The 15,337-nt window shown below is 58.6% G+C and overlaps 1 protein-coding gene across 1 annotated transcript; it reads left to right on the forward strand.

Annotated features, from left to right (window-relative positions):
- Positions 1-322: 322 nt before the first annotated feature.
- Positions 323-14,296, forward strand: GBX1 (gastrulation brain homeobox 1). The gene is made up of 2 exons (XM_050942764.1): positions 323-829; positions 13,721-14,296. The coding sequence occupies exons 1-2, from the start codon at positions 370-372 to the stop codon at positions 14,245-14,247; spliced, it is 987 nt and encodes a 328-aa protein (XP_050798721.1). The 5' UTR covers positions 323-369; the 3' UTR covers positions 14,248-14,296.
- Positions 14,297-15,337: the final 1,041 nt, after the last annotated feature.

A 15,337-nucleotide genomic window follows, 5' to 3' on the forward strand; every position in this document is an offset into this window, starting at 1 on the left:
CGCAGCGCAGAGCCGAGCCGGGACACCGCGCGCACTGCGCAGAGGTTGGACGCCCGCGCAGTGTAGAGGAGGAGCTCGCGGAGCACCCCGCGCAGCGCAGAGCCGGGACACCGCGCGCACTGCGCAGAGGTTGGACGCCCCGCGCAGTGTAGAGGAGGAGCCCGGCGGAGCACCACCGCGCATCCCAGAGCCGGGACACCGCGCGCCCCGCGCAGAGGTTGAACGCGCAGCGCAGACTGGGAGCCCGGCGGACTCAGAGCCGGGACACCGCGCAGAGGTTGGACGCCCCGCGCAGCCCAGAGCCGGGACACTGGAACCCGTAGGGAGGTGGGGGCAGCCAGCCCGGGAGGCGCTCAGCGCCCGCTCGCCATGCAGAGACCCAGCGGCCAAGGGGCCGCCTTCTCCATTGACTCGCTGATCGGGACCCCGCCGCCGCGCTCCGGCCACCTGCTCTACACCGGTTACCCCATGTTCATGCCCTACCGGCCGCTGGTGCTGCCCCAGGCGCTGTCCCACGCTCCCCTGCAGTCCGGCCTCCCCCCGCTCGCCCCGCTGGCCTCCTTCGCCGGCCGCCTCACCAACACCTTCTGCGCCAGCCTGGGGCAGGGGGTGCCCTCAATGGTGGCGCTCACTACGGCGCTGCCCAACTTCAGCGAGCCCCCCGACGGCTTCTACCAGACGCAGGAGCTGCCGGCTGCGCGCACCAACCCGGAGCCGGGCTGCAGGCGGAGCGCAGAGAGCTTGGAGGCGGAGGAGCTGCCCCCGGCCCGGGACAAGGGGCCCCCTGAGCCGCCGCTACACTTCCCGGATCCTTTTCCCAGCCTGGCAGGTAAGAGCCGGGCTGCCCCCGCCAGCGCCATCCTGGCCAGCGGAACTTTCTGCGGGGAGGGCGCTGACCCCTCTCAAGGGTGCTGCAGCCGGGACCGGAGCGTCCTTCTGGAGCAGAGCGGAGCCGCCAGCCCTGTTCCGTGGGAAAGGCGCGGTGCTGTCCCTGCCCTCTGGGGGTAGCGATGCAGCCTGGGCGAGAAGAGGCTCCGTACCCCTCATCGGCTCTGGCTCCTAAGCTACGGGGGGAGGGGGCAGGAGGCTGCCGGGGTGGGGAGCGATCGGGAGCAGACGGAGGGAGACAACTGGGGGTGGAGGGAGTAAGGGTGCTACAGGGAAAGACCCGAAAAAGGAGGCAGGGGGAAGGGGCTCTGCGGAGGAGACGCCCCTGGACCAAACAGAGCCGGAGTTGGGGGAAGCGTCCTGGGACGTGCTGGGACCGGGGCTGAAGAATTGGGGCGGAGGGGGCAGGGACCACGGGGACGGGTTGCGTTGGAGATGGGCGAGGGGGTGGGAAGCAGTGGGGACCGAGAGTCCAGGGGTGCAGAGAGGAGGGATTGGCGAGTGTGGAGCCCCCTGGGAGAAGGGGGCTGTGGGGTGGACTAATAGGAAGGGGCAGGTGCAGCCAGAATTAAGGCGCTAACGGGGGCGGCAGGTGGAGCCGGGGTTGGGGGGCGAGGAGGGGCTGCAGGGGGAGAGGGACCCTCAGGAGTAAAGGGGACTGCAGGTGGAGGGGCAGGCGGAGCCGGGATAGGGAGGCAGGGGAAGCCAGTGAAGGAGGCTGCAGGGGTAGCCGAGGTTGGGGTGCAGGGGGGCGGGCAGACCTGGGTGCGTGGGGAAGGGGTCTGTAGGCGTGGAATAATTCGGGAGGGGGGTGCGTGGGGCTGCTGGGGGGCAGGGCCCCGGGGGTTGGTGGAGCCGCGGTTGGGTGCAGGAGAAAATTGTTTCTGGGGCTGGTAGACGTGCGCGGGGGGGGGGGGGCTGATGGGGGCGGGAAGAGGGTTCCTGGCGGAGGCCCCCTCTGCTGTGCCTGGGGCGAGAGCTCTCCGAGAACCGCAGCTGTGTGATTCGGGGCGGGGGAAGGGTTTGCTTCAGAGGAGGCGCTGGCTCCGGGTATCTCGGTCCTTGGGCCCCCCGGTGTGGCTCTGTCCCAGGCTGGCGGGCAGGGGAGGGGTCTCCCGCGGGAGCTGGCTCCCACCCCGGCCCGAGCTCCCCACAGGCGGCCCTAGGAGTAGGCGTGGCCGGGTGCGTCTAGAGGTGGCGGCCCGGGGGGACCCTAGGCCCGAGGGAGAAGGAATGGTGAGAGCCGATCCCCTCGCGGGCCCCAGGCTGGGCTCGGCTCGGCTCGGGACAGACCTGGCTGTAGCGGCCCCTCCGCTCGGGGCTGCCCAGGCGTGTGACGCACCTGCCCCAGCAGCCCCCGATGGGACGGGACCCACGTGCGCAGGGGCTGCTCCTGGGCTGTGGGGTCCCCTCTGCCCGCGCGGGCAGCCCAGTGCCCGGCTTCGGGGGTGTTTTCATTTAATTATATGGAGGGGTGTGTGCGCGCCACGGTGTCCCGCGGGGATGGGGTGTCTCGGAGCTGCGCAGGTGTCTGTGCCACGGTGTGATGGGATGGGGATGTTGGTGTGCGCAGGAGGGTGGCCGTGCCGGGGGTGTCCGGAGGCGGGGGGCTGTGCCAAGATCTGTTGGGGCGGGTTGGGGGTGTCCGGCGGGATAGAGTTGGGGGGGCGCAGGTGTCTGTGTCGGGAGTGTCTCGAGTGGGAGGTGGGCCAAGGTGTGACGGCATGGAGGGGTTTCCGGCCTGGGGTGGGTCTGGCCGCGCTAGGGTATTCAGGGTGCGCGGGCTCGGGAGGGCAGGGGAGTGCCCGGCGAGTAGGTGGGTGTGCCAAGGAGTGGCGGCATGGGCTGGATTTCAGGCCGGTGTGTGCGCGCTTTGGCGGGGTGGGGACGGGAGGGGCGGGGTCCGACGAAGATAGAGTTGGGGGGGGTGCTGCGGTGGCTGTGCCGGGGTGTCCGGCGAAGGGGTTCTGGGGTGCGCAGGTGGGTAGCTGTGCCGGGGGTGTCCCGCGGAGCGGTTCAGGGGTGCCCAGGTGGGTGGTTGTGCCAGGGGTGTCTCGAGTGGGTAGGTACCCAGGTGTAGCGGCCCGGCAGGATTTCTGGCTGGGGGTGCGTCTGCGCGCGCGGGGGGATCCGGGGTTTGCGGGGTGGGTGTGGGAACGGGAGGGAGGTGTCTAGCGGGGAGCGCTAGGGGTGTCGGTGTTTGCAGGTGGGATGTCTCGGGGGTCACCCCCCTCGCAGCAGCCGCCCGCAGCTCAGCTGAGCGGTCCGGAGCCGGGCCCCACCGTGCGCCCTGCAGAGGGTACCCGGAGTTGGAGTCACCCCCCTTGGCCCACTCCCAGCACCAGGGCGCGGCGCTGTCCGAGGTGCTGGCGCTCAGCTGTGGGTGCTGCTTCCCGGCGGCAGCGGGGATCGAGCCGTGACCCGGTCTGGCGGTGCTGGGCGCCCCGCAGGGGTGGGAGCAGCTGGCGACTCTATTCCCACAGCACTGCCGCCAGCGCCCGGCGGCCGGAGGGTCCAAGTGCCCCCTGCCTCCATCAGAGAGACGCGAACCCACAGGCCTCCTGCAACCGCGACTTAGGGGCTGGCAACCCCAGGCACCGCACAGCGCGTCTGGCCAGCTCGTGTCCGAGGGCTGCAGTCACCGCGCCGGGGAGCCCCCAGCAGGGGGACCCCCTGAAGCCCGGGGGAGCCTGGGGCCGCCTCTCATCAGTTTTCCCCTTGGGTCAGGAAACAGGTGCTCGTCTGCTGCTATTTCTCCCAGCCAGGTTCTTCCCTGCCCCCAGCAGCCACCTCTGTTGTCCCCCCCCCCCGCCCTCAGCCTGCAGGAGGCATGGCTGGAGAAACCTAGGGGTTTCTTGGGGTGGGGGTGGCTCCGCGGAGGGACTGCCTAACATTGTTTTGTGTCCCTGTGGTATACCCTCTGAACAGGCTGTGAGGGAGCCAGCGGATTTGACCTGGGAATGTCGCAGGGGGGTTACATTGGGGATGGGGAAATTCCCTGGAAGGAAGCTCCCTGAGCAGTAACCTGAGCCAGGAGGGGGTTTGGGAGAAGTGACACCTTCTGCCCGGGGAGACTGAACAAAGGGGAGGAGGGGGAGGGGGAGAGAGCTGCCGGAGGAGGTTTTGTTTTCAGTCTTGGGCTGGGGGTTGCAACGCAAGGAACCCCAGGCTGCGGTCTGAGCTCCCTGACCCCTCAGAAGGACTTGATTGAGGGGTCCTGGATGAACCTACACACTCTGCTTGGGACTGTGTTCCTGTCATCTAATAAACCTTCTGTTTTACTGGCTGGCTGAGAGTCACGGTGAATCTCAGGAAGAGGGGTGCAGGGCCTGACTCCCCCACACTCCGTGACAACTCCAGTCTCTCTCTCTCTTCCAAGATGTGTGTTCTCTGCCTCTCAGCATTCTGGGGTCTCCTCTGAGACCCAGTGACCAGCACTAGGCACCTGGCCTCGGCTCGTGTCCTGGCATTAGGCACTTTCCCTAGGAGTCTCCAGCCGTCCCTTAGCACCCCAATGTTACTTTCGCTTGTATGACTATGGCTGGACATTGGGCGCAGGACTCTGAGGTTCCAGGACCGTCCCTTAGACCCCTGAGGTGTGTACACGCTGTTAGCAACAGGCATTTCCTAATTTGATCAGTGCTAAATGCCATCCCTGCCCATTCCCAGGCTGGGTCTGGTTTCTCACTCTTCTCTGGTCTCCCCGCAACCCGAATAATTGAATGTCATGTGCAGGCTTCCCCCTCCTGCCCACCCTCCTCTGCAGATCAGTAGGGGTTAAGCCCTGAGCCCCTAGTCCAGCGATTTTTTTTTTTTTTTTTTATCCTGCCTCTTGGTTCTGCCCTGCTCTGGTTTCTGATCTGACTGAGCCGCTGTTCTCATCCTGTCTTTACTTTGCTCCCTTCTGAGCATCATCAACAGTCCTCTAAAAATCCAAACTGGTAACCTGTTCTCCTTTAGCTGCAGCTTTGCATGCACAAAGATTTGATACCCGAGGCATTTTCTAATTCATTTCCTCTGCAGAGGTTGGGCAGCCTTGTATCAGGGGTGCACAGGCTGGGTGCTCTGGACCCAGTGGGAATGAAGTCAGACAGGGCCCTCGGGCAGTGTGACTCCCCTGGGGTGCGCTCTTACCAGGGCAAGCCCCCTCCTCCTGGGACTGACCTTGGAGCATTCAGCCCCTGTTCACCCTGCAGCGAGTAGGGGACACCTGGGGAGCCTCACCCCCCCCCAAAGTGCCCTGCTCCCCAAACCACAGTGACTCTCAGCCAGCGTGGAAAACAGAAGGTTTAATACACAACTGGAACACAGTGTAGAACAGATCTTGTTAGTACAGAAATCGGGAACATTTTGCAAAGTCCATCTTGGTGGGGGATCCAGAGCCCTGGCCCTCCTTGCTGAGTCCCAAGCTGAGGGACTGACTCATTTCCAGCAGCTCAACCTCTGACACACCCAGCTGCTCCTACTCAGTCTGAGGTTGTCTCTTCTCTGGACAAACAGGTCACCTGATCTCCACCTCTTCTTGCTCCAACTTGTGGCAGCCAGCTGGCTCCTGGTTGAGGGGCCTTGGCCATCAGTTGCCAGGTTAGAGTGTGTCCAGTCATTATCTGTGTGCAGGCAGCTAGCGTCAGTGACACCTGCCCACAAGGGTCGCTGCAAAAATCACGCACTCTTGCCTGACTTTGAGGCATTTGTGTAATACACAGGGGAAACTAAAGCACACCCAGTACTCATGGAAAACATTAAGAACACCCCCCTCCCCCCTCCCCGCACACACACACTTTGTCTCTGGTATCGCAAGTTCCTCTGTTTATACTTCTATGTGAGGTACATTGGTTGAAAGTGAAGTAAGGGTCACTGGTCTGTAATTCCCAGAATCATGACTTGCGCCTTTTTCAAAGATGGGTGTAAAATGGGCTCCTCTTCAATCCTCTACTGTGGTTAGCTGCTGTTGTTAGCAGCTCAGCTACTTCAGGTCTCTTGGGTAGATAAATATCTTGTTCTGGTGACTTGTTGCTCTTTTTTAACCAGTTCCAGCACCTCCCCTTTCACACCTTGGTCTCTGACAGTCTTTTAAAAATCAAAATAAATTGTCAGCCAGTTCCCTTTATCCATTTACTTTGACATGTTCAGATAATTCTAAGAGATCAGCAAAATTAAAGGTCTAGAAAACATGACTCATGAGGGAAGATTTAAAAAATTGGATTTGTTTGGTCTGGAGAAGAGTGAGAGGGGACATGAGAACAATTTTCAAGTACATAAAAGGTTGTTACAAGGAGGAGGGAGGTAAATTGTTCTCTTTAACCTCTGAGGACAGGACAAGAAGCAATGGGCTTAAATTGCAGCAAGGGAGGTTTAGGTTGGACATTCAGAAAAACTTCCTACCTGTCAGTGGTTAAGCACTGCAATAAATTGCCCAGGGAGGTTGTGGAGTCTGTCCCTGGAGGTTTTTAAGAGCAAGTTGGACAAACCCCTGTCAGGGATGGTCTAGATGATGCGTAGTCCTGCCATGAGTGCAGGGGGCAGGAGTAGATGACCTGGCGAGGTCCCTTCCAGTCCTACAATTCTAAAACACGATTTTCCTTTGAAGACAATGTGCTGGTTAGACCCTCTCCTACTGTGATCTACCAGGTGTTGTAATAGACTATTTTTAATGATGATTTCATCCAGTTTCCCAGGTACAGATGTGAGGCTGGCTGATCTATAAGATCCTCTTTTAAAAGGCATTTGCTCCCCTCCAGTAGTTGGCGACAGTAGCTGACTTTTAATGAGAAGTTGCATATTTTGCTAGCAGCTCAACTCTTCCTATTCAAACTCCTTCAGGATTCGGCGATGGAGCATCTGGGCCTGGGGACTTGTGGCTTTTGTAAATGATCAGTTTGCTTCAGCACTTCTGCTACCTCGATCTCCGCGAGCACCTCAACTTTATAGTGAGAAAAGGGCAGGGCCAGAGTGGGAATCTCCACAGCAGTCTCTGCATGGAAACTGATGCAAAGAAATCACTTCGCTTCTCAGCAATGTTTTTGGCATCTTTAATTGCTCCCTTTAATCCCCCGTGATCCAGTGGACCCCCTCAGTTCTTCACAGGCTTCTTGCTTCTGATGGACATCCAGACGCTCTCATTTGTTTTTGCACCTGTTACAGGTGTCTCTGTGATGTGTCTCTGGCTCCATCACCTTAGCGCCTCCTGGGGGTGGCGGGGCAGGTCTCCCCACGGCCAGATGGAGAGTGAGGCACAGTGACTTGCTCAAGGCCCCGAAGAAAGCCTATGGCTGAGCAGGGAATTGAACGCTGGTCTCCTGTGCCCTAGGCAAGGGCCTTAACCACTGCCCATCCTTCGCTCTTTGCTGTCAAGCCCCACTCTGGCCCTTCCAGCTCCCCTCTCACTAGAGGTAGTGTACGCACCAGTTCGGTTCACTGGGGCAGGCTTCAAGGATTTCGGTGTGGCCTGAATAGCCTGGCCCCTCTGCTATTTAGCCCTATTGGCTTCCTCTTCGCTTCTCGCTCCCTTTTTTTCCGCAGCTCCTTTGCCTTCAGAGCGTCTCTTATTGTCTTCCGTTTCTCAGTAGCACCCATGCCCCTGCAGGGATTTTGCTGCCTCTGCAGCTGACCCGAGGGCCTTTCTGAACAGCTGCCTTGTTCTATTGCAATCCCCCATCAGTGTCACTTTGTGGGGCCTCACCTCCTCCAGGCACAGGACCTCATTCGATTGTGGTCACTGGGAGGGGTGCTGCTACCACCACTTCTGGACTCAGCACCTGTTCGTTCCATCAGTGTTGGGACAGCGAGTGCCCAGAACCAGCTGCTCCGTGGAACAGCGACCAGGAGCGTTACGCAGGGCATCGGGCCAGTCACCTGGGCTCTATGAAAGCACCAGCATTGTTTCTCTAAGCTCTGTTCTGTTAGGCCTCTGCCCAGGTCTGTGCTGGTAGCTGGAGCCCCCATTATCATCAGGACTTGGCTGGAGCCCTTCTCCCAACACTGGAGCTCTTTCTTGTCCCCCTCTCTCCCTTCTGTGTCACTGGTACCCGCATGTCCCACTGTGCCAGGCCCCTAGAGGTGCCCTGTTGCGCTGCGTGTCATGGGCGAATAGTGGTGCTAACGGTGACTGCAGTTTGACCATGAGGATCCTTTGGCTGGTCCAGTCTGTAGCTTTCCTCTAGCTGGGGAAATGTTAAATATTTGTCATAAGCAGATTCAATGGAGGTGAAGTTCCAGGCATGCACCAAAGGGCCAGAGTTAAGAGTGGAAAGGAACAAACCTTAGAGAACCCCTTATCTCCAGCCAAGCCCTCAGGACTGGAAAGGGACAACTGGGTTATGATTCCACAAACAGCTGCATCCCATTCTTTCTCTCTCCCCACCCTGGCACCTCCCACCCAGGCTGGGTCCCCAAACCACACGTGGGGTTGTTCTAGCTTTTCATAGTGACTGTGGTGGTTGCATACACGTTGCTGGGCCCCTGGGTGGCAGGTTTTCTGGCCTGTGTTAGACTGAGACTTTGGGATCTGTGGCCCTGATGTCCAGAATGGATGGGGCAGAGGAGATGTGGCTTAGGTGTGAGTCCTTGGTCCCACCCCCTAGCAGGGAGGGGAATAAGACAAGGTCTGACCTGTTCACAGCTTGTGGATTGTAGAGGCTGAGGTAGGGGCTTCCCGGCCTTGGCGTCAGAGTAACCTGCATCTCCTTCGCTGACAGGCCCATGGGTGCGGCTGGCTGGCAGGGGGAGTGTCTGTAGCTCAGGGAGAGGCAGCCATGGCTCCTGGCATCGGCAGTATGTAGTACCTGGCTCAGAGATGGTTGGAAGCTTTTTTCCTACACTCAGCTCCTGAGACACCGAGGGGTGTGGATGTCTGGGGCGCAGAAGCAAAGGTTGGTCAGAGGCCAGGAAGGCAGCAAAGCATAGAGTAAAAGATAACGCTGATGGGCCTTGTGGGGACCTTGACACGCTTTTGTTGACTCTCACCAGGGCTTTCAGGCAAGTAATGGAACTGTTGGGGTGGGACTCATCCAAGTGAGTAACCAGTGAGTCAAATGTAACTATTCTGTGTGATTTGTCATGTGTGGGGTCCCCACAGTGCCCAGAGACGAGCTGAGTGTTGTCCTGAAAGTACAGGGTGAGCTGGCACCTGCCCCAGGTGCTTGGGTGTGAATGGCAGTTGTGATGGACCCTGGCAGGTGGGGACGTGCTAGTACTGTTGTCTCCCATTACTGAGATTAGGCATGGCTGCATTGTGTGTAGGTCTGAGGGTGAAGCGGCTCCTGCCGCTGTGATGGGGTTGTTGCTGAATCGCTGTCCTGGCCCCACAAACTCGGCTGCTTCTTGGCCTCCAGAGCATTCCCTGCAGCTGGGCCTGGCTGTATTTCTAGGACATGGAAACTCTCTGACGTGGTCTGCTCTGCTCAGAGCTCTGATGGCTGCAGGACAGCCCTGTTTCAGTAGAAGATGGGCCTGACCCATGTCTCAGCTCCCTGCAGCAGCGGCCAGGAGGGATGTGTTCAGCCCAGCTGCTAGGACCTGGGATGCTTTCGGCTCCTCCATGGTGGGGTGTTAGCACTAGCAGACAGCTGCCCCGTGGGTGGTGGTGAGGAGCTCAGGGGGTCAGCAAAGGCTGCAGAAGGGGAATGGAGACTTGTCCCTGGACAGGGGTTGTCTGGGGCCCAGTGCTGTTACCTCAATCATCTCTGCTTCCTGACTGGGGGCTTTACAGGGTCTATCTTCCACGCTGAGTTAACTTGGACTGGTACCCAGGTCTGGGCACCTGGACTGCCCCTGCCCGGGTGGGAGGCCTGGTCTACACCTAACTTATGTCAGCCTAGCTACATCCCTCTCAGAGGTGTGAAAAATTCACAGCCTCGAGGCAGTGTTCAGCCATCCTGAGCCCTGGTGGAGACACCGCTAGGTGAGTGGAAGCGTTCTGTCAGTCTAGCTACTGCCTCTGCCAGGGATGGAGCGGGTACAGCAATCAGGGAAAACTCCTTCCATTGCTGTAGCAAGGGCGTATGCTATGGCACTACAGAGGCAGAGCTTCAGCGACTGCAGTGTAGACAAGGGCTGAGTGTGGCACTCAAAAGGAGTATCAGGGTTCATTTGACTTGTGCCCAGTCTCTCTATGGGTCGGAGAACTGCTGACGAGGGAACGGGGGGTGGGCGGGAAGCAAGGAGAGTGGTGGTTGTGTCCTGGTGAGACTGAGCTGGCGTGGGGCTTAGCAGGCTGTGTGTGTTTGTTGGCTTGTTAACGTACCTATAAGTCTAATAGAACCTCTGTTTTAAAATCATCCTTGGACTGGGAGTGTAACATACACCCACCCTGCAGAACCCTTCCTGCGTTTCTGTCCTCACTGGGGTTGCACTGACTGGTCTGTGGCTCTCGGATGTCTCCAGACACATCCCAGGGCTCTTTTTTTCTTTTCCTAGTGAGTTGTGGGAGACCTTGTTTGTCCTTCTGTGCACATGGGGGAATTGTGGGAAGGCATTTGTCACAGAGCCACTAGGCCGATGCTCTGGAACTGCTCTGCATGAAGCCAGTCAGGACTCTGTCACCAAGGCAAGAAGTTTACATGGCTTCCCTTTCCTGGGTCTGACCTCGGAGCATTCAGCACCCCTGTTCTCACTGTGGTGAGTCTGACCAGGCGGGGCTCCTGGGGAAGCCAGAGGGGCCTGCACCCAACTCTGCAGTCAGCTGGGACTCTTAGCCAGCCGGTAAAACAGAAGGTTTATTAGTCAACATGTACACAGCATAGGACAGAACTTGTTAGCACAGAAATCAGTGACTTTCTGCCAAGTCCATTGTGGGGGAACCCCAGGCCAGACTCCAGGACACCTCCACCTTGAGTCCCCCACCGCAAACTGAACTGGATTCAGCTGCCTGGCCTCCGACATCCCCATTGCTGCTCCTCTGGTCTTTGTCTTGCTTCCTGGGCAAAGTGTCACCTGGTCACATCCCACTTCTGGCTCTCAGGTTAAGAGCACCACCCATCACTTATGTGCAGGCAGCTGGAGCAGCCTAACCAGCCCCTGAGGGTCTCGGGAAAAGTCACATCTTTATCTCCACTACCTAGCCATTGGTGCAGCACACAGGGAAACTGAGGCATGCAGTTTTCATGCAAGACTGTAAGACTCACATAGGCTCACATACAACACAATAAGGAGGAAAACCCCACTTTCTTGCAACATTGGAGGATTATCGACACTCAGGTGATGTAGCCTGTCTCCTCCCTGCAAAGCAGGCAGTTTACCAACCAGAGTGAAAGCAGCATGTGGCTGTTAGCTGGCCTCCTGGGGCCATAGGCTAACGCAGGTGCAAAGCTGCCACCACCCTCCAGTGAGAGGGTTTTGCATGTGGAAAGGATGTGCTTGGGGCACCACCCATCCCTGCCTGGCCTAATTCTGCAGTGAGAACAGACCGATAGTTCCTGGAAGCTCCAGTCTCTGCTGGCTTTGTCTGGAGAGTCAGCGCTGTGCAATCTGGAGCAGGTGACTTTGTGCTGGAGTGGCTCTGGGCACTGGACCAGCTCTGCTGGCTCCTGCAGAGGCTCAGCTCTGGCCTGCATCTGTGGAGCTTCTCAGCTCCTTGACCTGGGGCTAAATCCAGGCCTGCTCTGCTTACAGATGCTACCAGCAAGGGCTGTTGGTCGGCCAAGCCTCAGGCAGGGTTTATGAACTCCCCGAAGCTCCCCCTGTGCCTGGGCATAGCTCCCCTTTAGCCAGCCATGGGAAGAAGGCAGAACCCTGTCTGGAACGAACTCTTTGCTTTTCTTTAGCTCCATTACTTAAAATGGAGTTGTGAATCTGGCACCACTCCCGCTGCAGAACAGGAGGGGATTGTTTCCCAGGAAGGCACTGGGAGTAGAGCTTGGGTTTAAAATGCACATGCGCTGTTCTGAGCTGCAGAGCGTGGGGTGACTCCTGGAAACCCGGGCAAGCTTGTTGGTGCTGTCGCTTCCCATCCTGCTGCTGCCCATGTGCAGAACCAGCAGAAATCCTGCAAAAACCCAACATCTAGCTTGACAGTTCCTGTTTTTGGCAAAAGTAAATTTCAGATTTCTACCAATGACTGTTCATGCTTGCTGGTGAGAGACATATGCCATGTGCTTTTGGTTCTGTTCCTTGAGTGGGTGACTTGGAGTAGCTATAACCACAGCACAACCTGCAAACACTAGCTAGAGCAGCGCTTCTCAAACTGTGGGTCATGACCCCATTTTACTGGGGTCACCAGGGCTGGCCTTAAACTGGCTGGGGCCTGGGGCCAGAGCTGGAGCCCCACCGCCCGGACTCGGGCTTCGGCTTCAGCCCGGAGTGGTGGGGCTCAGGTTACAGGCCCCATGCCTGGGACAAAGTCCTTGGACGTCAGCTTTGGCCCCCTGGCCAGAGCAGCAGGACTCAGATGGGCTCACACTTCAGTCCACCCTCCTGGGGTAGTGCAGTCATTTTTGTTGTCGGGGGGGGTGTGACGTTATTGATATAAACTGGGACCATATAGAACATGGTTTGCAACCAAGATCTGTAGTGGCACCAAATCTTATGTAAAGGGGGTCATATAAGGTGTCTAAGACCAGGTTATGGGTTGCTGGTTATGATTATGCTGTCTATATGTATGTATCATTTTGTAGTTGAAGTTATGAGTATTAGCTCTATACTGTCTGTATTTCAACTTTGTGCTGTGCTTCTGGGAAATATCCCAGACAAGTTGGTGTTAGCTCTGCCTAGCCTGCTTGATGGCCCATCACTGGAGGTTTTAAGACCAGGTTGGACACACCCTGTCAGGGATGGTTTACTTGAGTCTGGAGTGGGGTCTTGGGAGCAAGAGTGGGAGCTGGGGGCCGAGGCTGGGAGCAAGAGCTGGGGCTGGAGTGGGAGCTGGGGGCCAAGGCTGGGGCTGGCACTGCGACTGGGGCCAGGGGCCAGGCCAGAGTGTAGCTGGGTGATGCTCCCTCCCCACCTCCCTTGGGGGCTGACCCAGGCCCTGGCGATCCCCATAGCCTGGAGACCACTGAGCTGGCCCGACTCTGCTCAGGATGAACACACCCAGTGAGGAACCTGCTGGAGGCTGGCTTGGAGCAGCACAGCTGGGCCTGGGGCATTGCTGCGGTGTCTGGGACACAGTGGCGGGGACGTGCTCTGTGAGTGTGGCTAACGCGAGCTAGAATAACGAGCCCTCATCTCAACCAAGGCAGCCCAGAACTTCGGCCCGGCTGAAGGGGATGGGAAGCGACACTCATTTATTTCCCGGGAGCTGAGAGCTGTTCCCTGCTGGGACCATTAGCAGTAGAGCTGGGCGGAGATGGATGTTGTGGTATCTGCAGGGGAAAATGACCTCCCAAAGCGTGTGCCCTGTACCCCCAAGCATGCGCGTGCTGCAGCGCACCCGACTCCATCCAGTGAGCCTCACATCTGCTGAGTCTGGGCTGGAGCCTGGTGACTTCCAGGCAGATGGGAGTTCTGCTCAGACGCGTGGGTGGCAGGGAGGGCACCAAACCCGGAAATTGTCCCTCATCTTTCCCTCCCTCTCCTGGCATGGGACGCATGGGGGAGGCTCCTCCTGCTGTGCCCTGCTCTGGTGCTTTGCACTGGTGCAGTGGGCCAGTGGGAGTGGGGGGTAGGCAGGAGTGACAGGGTGAGCCCTAGTGCAGACAAGGCATCGTTCTCTTTCCACGGGGCTGGTTCAGAGCAGGTGGCTAACGTGCTGGGGGCTCCCTTGCCCTTGGGACCCACGGACACTGGTGCAGACCAGGCTCTGAGCTGGGGGGTGTTGGCCCAGACTGGGTTGGCCCAGACTGGCTCCCTCGCCCCGTGCAGGTGCCCTGGTTAACGCTCTTTGTCTTGGCTGCAGATGGCAAGGCGTACAGCTCCGATGAAGAGAAGCTGGAGGTGAAATCGGCGGAGACCCCGTGCAGTGAGAGGGAAGAGGAGAGCTCGGTGCCTGACAGCGAGGATGAGAGCTTCCTGGATGGGAGCAGTGCCAGCTGCCTGGGGCCCGGGCCCAAGCCCAAGCCCAAGAGCAGCTCCAGCGGGGAGCAGGCGCCCCCCGGCTCCAACCCAGGGAAGAGCCGCCGGAGACGCACGGCCTTCACCAGCGAGCAGCTGCTGGAGCTGGAGAAGGAATTCCACTGCAAGAAATATCTGAGCTTGACGGAGCGCTCGCAGATCGCCCATGCCCTCAAGCTCAGCGAGGTGCAGGTCAAGATCTGGTTCCAGAACCGCCGCGCCAAGTGGAAACGCATCAAAGCCGGCAACGTCAACAACCGCTCTGGTGAGCCCGTCCGCAACCCCAAGATCGTGGTGCCCATCCCCGTGCACGTCAATCGGTTCGCCGTGCGCAGCCAGCACCAGCAGATAGAGCAGGGCAGCCGGCCCTGAGCCCTGCCACACACTCCGGGCTCCAGCTCAGAAACTCTGTGGGAGGAAAACGCCAAATGCCCCTGGCTGCAAACTGGCAGGCACATGCCATGGCTGGCAGAGGGGCCTGCCTTGCATGGCCGACCGGGCCCAGGGCTGCCCCAGTCTCCCACTCTGGCTGCTGCGGCAAAGGGAGATGCTCCAGTGCAGACCCGTAGGGCGGTGCTGCAGGGGGCGTTTTAACCATTTGTGCTCCAGCCACTGCTCACAAACCTCTCTGTAAATATCCCTTATTTATTCTGTGTAAAGTCTGTACATATGGAATTGTGTGTGTCTGTCCGTCTGTCTGGGGGAGTGCAGGGCTGCCTCCGGGCGGGATAGGGCTCTAGCTGGTGCTGGGCTCCTGTGTGCAATGATCAGTCTGTGGGTTCTTCAGGCCCCCTACCTCCGCATGCCACCCTCTCTTCCCCCATCCCCTCAGCCCTTCCTTCCTGCAGCAGGACAGGGTTGCACAGAAGGGGTGGATGGGGTACGTATTTTCTCACTGTCCGTAAGATATTGCTGTGACTGGCTGCATCTGTGCCCCATCCATGTATAGTCGTGATTTCAATAAATTATTTTCTATGGAAAGAAAACAAGATTCTTTCCTGCCTGCCTCCCTGAAAGGAGAGGCTCTGCCTGGAAACCATGCCACATGCTGCAGAGGTGACCGGGGGATGGGAGGTGGCAGAGGGGGAAGCAGCCCCCAGCCAACGTATGCACATGCTGGAAATGCCCCATACTCACACAGTACTGTGCAAAATCAGCATGGTGCGTATTACAGGGGTTAAAACCTGGCTGATCTCTAAAGGGAACTGCATGAGCCGACGTTGGCCCAAGGAGCTGTCTGGGTGAGATCCCACTGGATGGGACTCTTCTTGGTCGAACGCTAGTTCAAATCTTACTAATGATCCAGTGAAGAACATAGACAATTATTGCAGATGGCACAAAGCCAGCCGGAGAGGGAGACACTGGGGTAGGTCAATGACACAGCGCAGTCGGGCTTGCTCATGGAAACAACATGGCCTTTAATACACCCCAGTGCAAGGTACCTGGAAATAAGGTGTCACCA

This window comes from Gopherus flavomarginatus, chromosome 2, assembly GCF_025201925.1.
Source record: "Gopherus flavomarginatus isolate rGopFla2 chromosome 2, rGopFla2.mat.asm, whole genome shotgun sequence".
NCBI lineage: Eukaryota > Metazoa > Chordata > Testudines > Testudinidae > Gopherus > Gopherus flavomarginatus.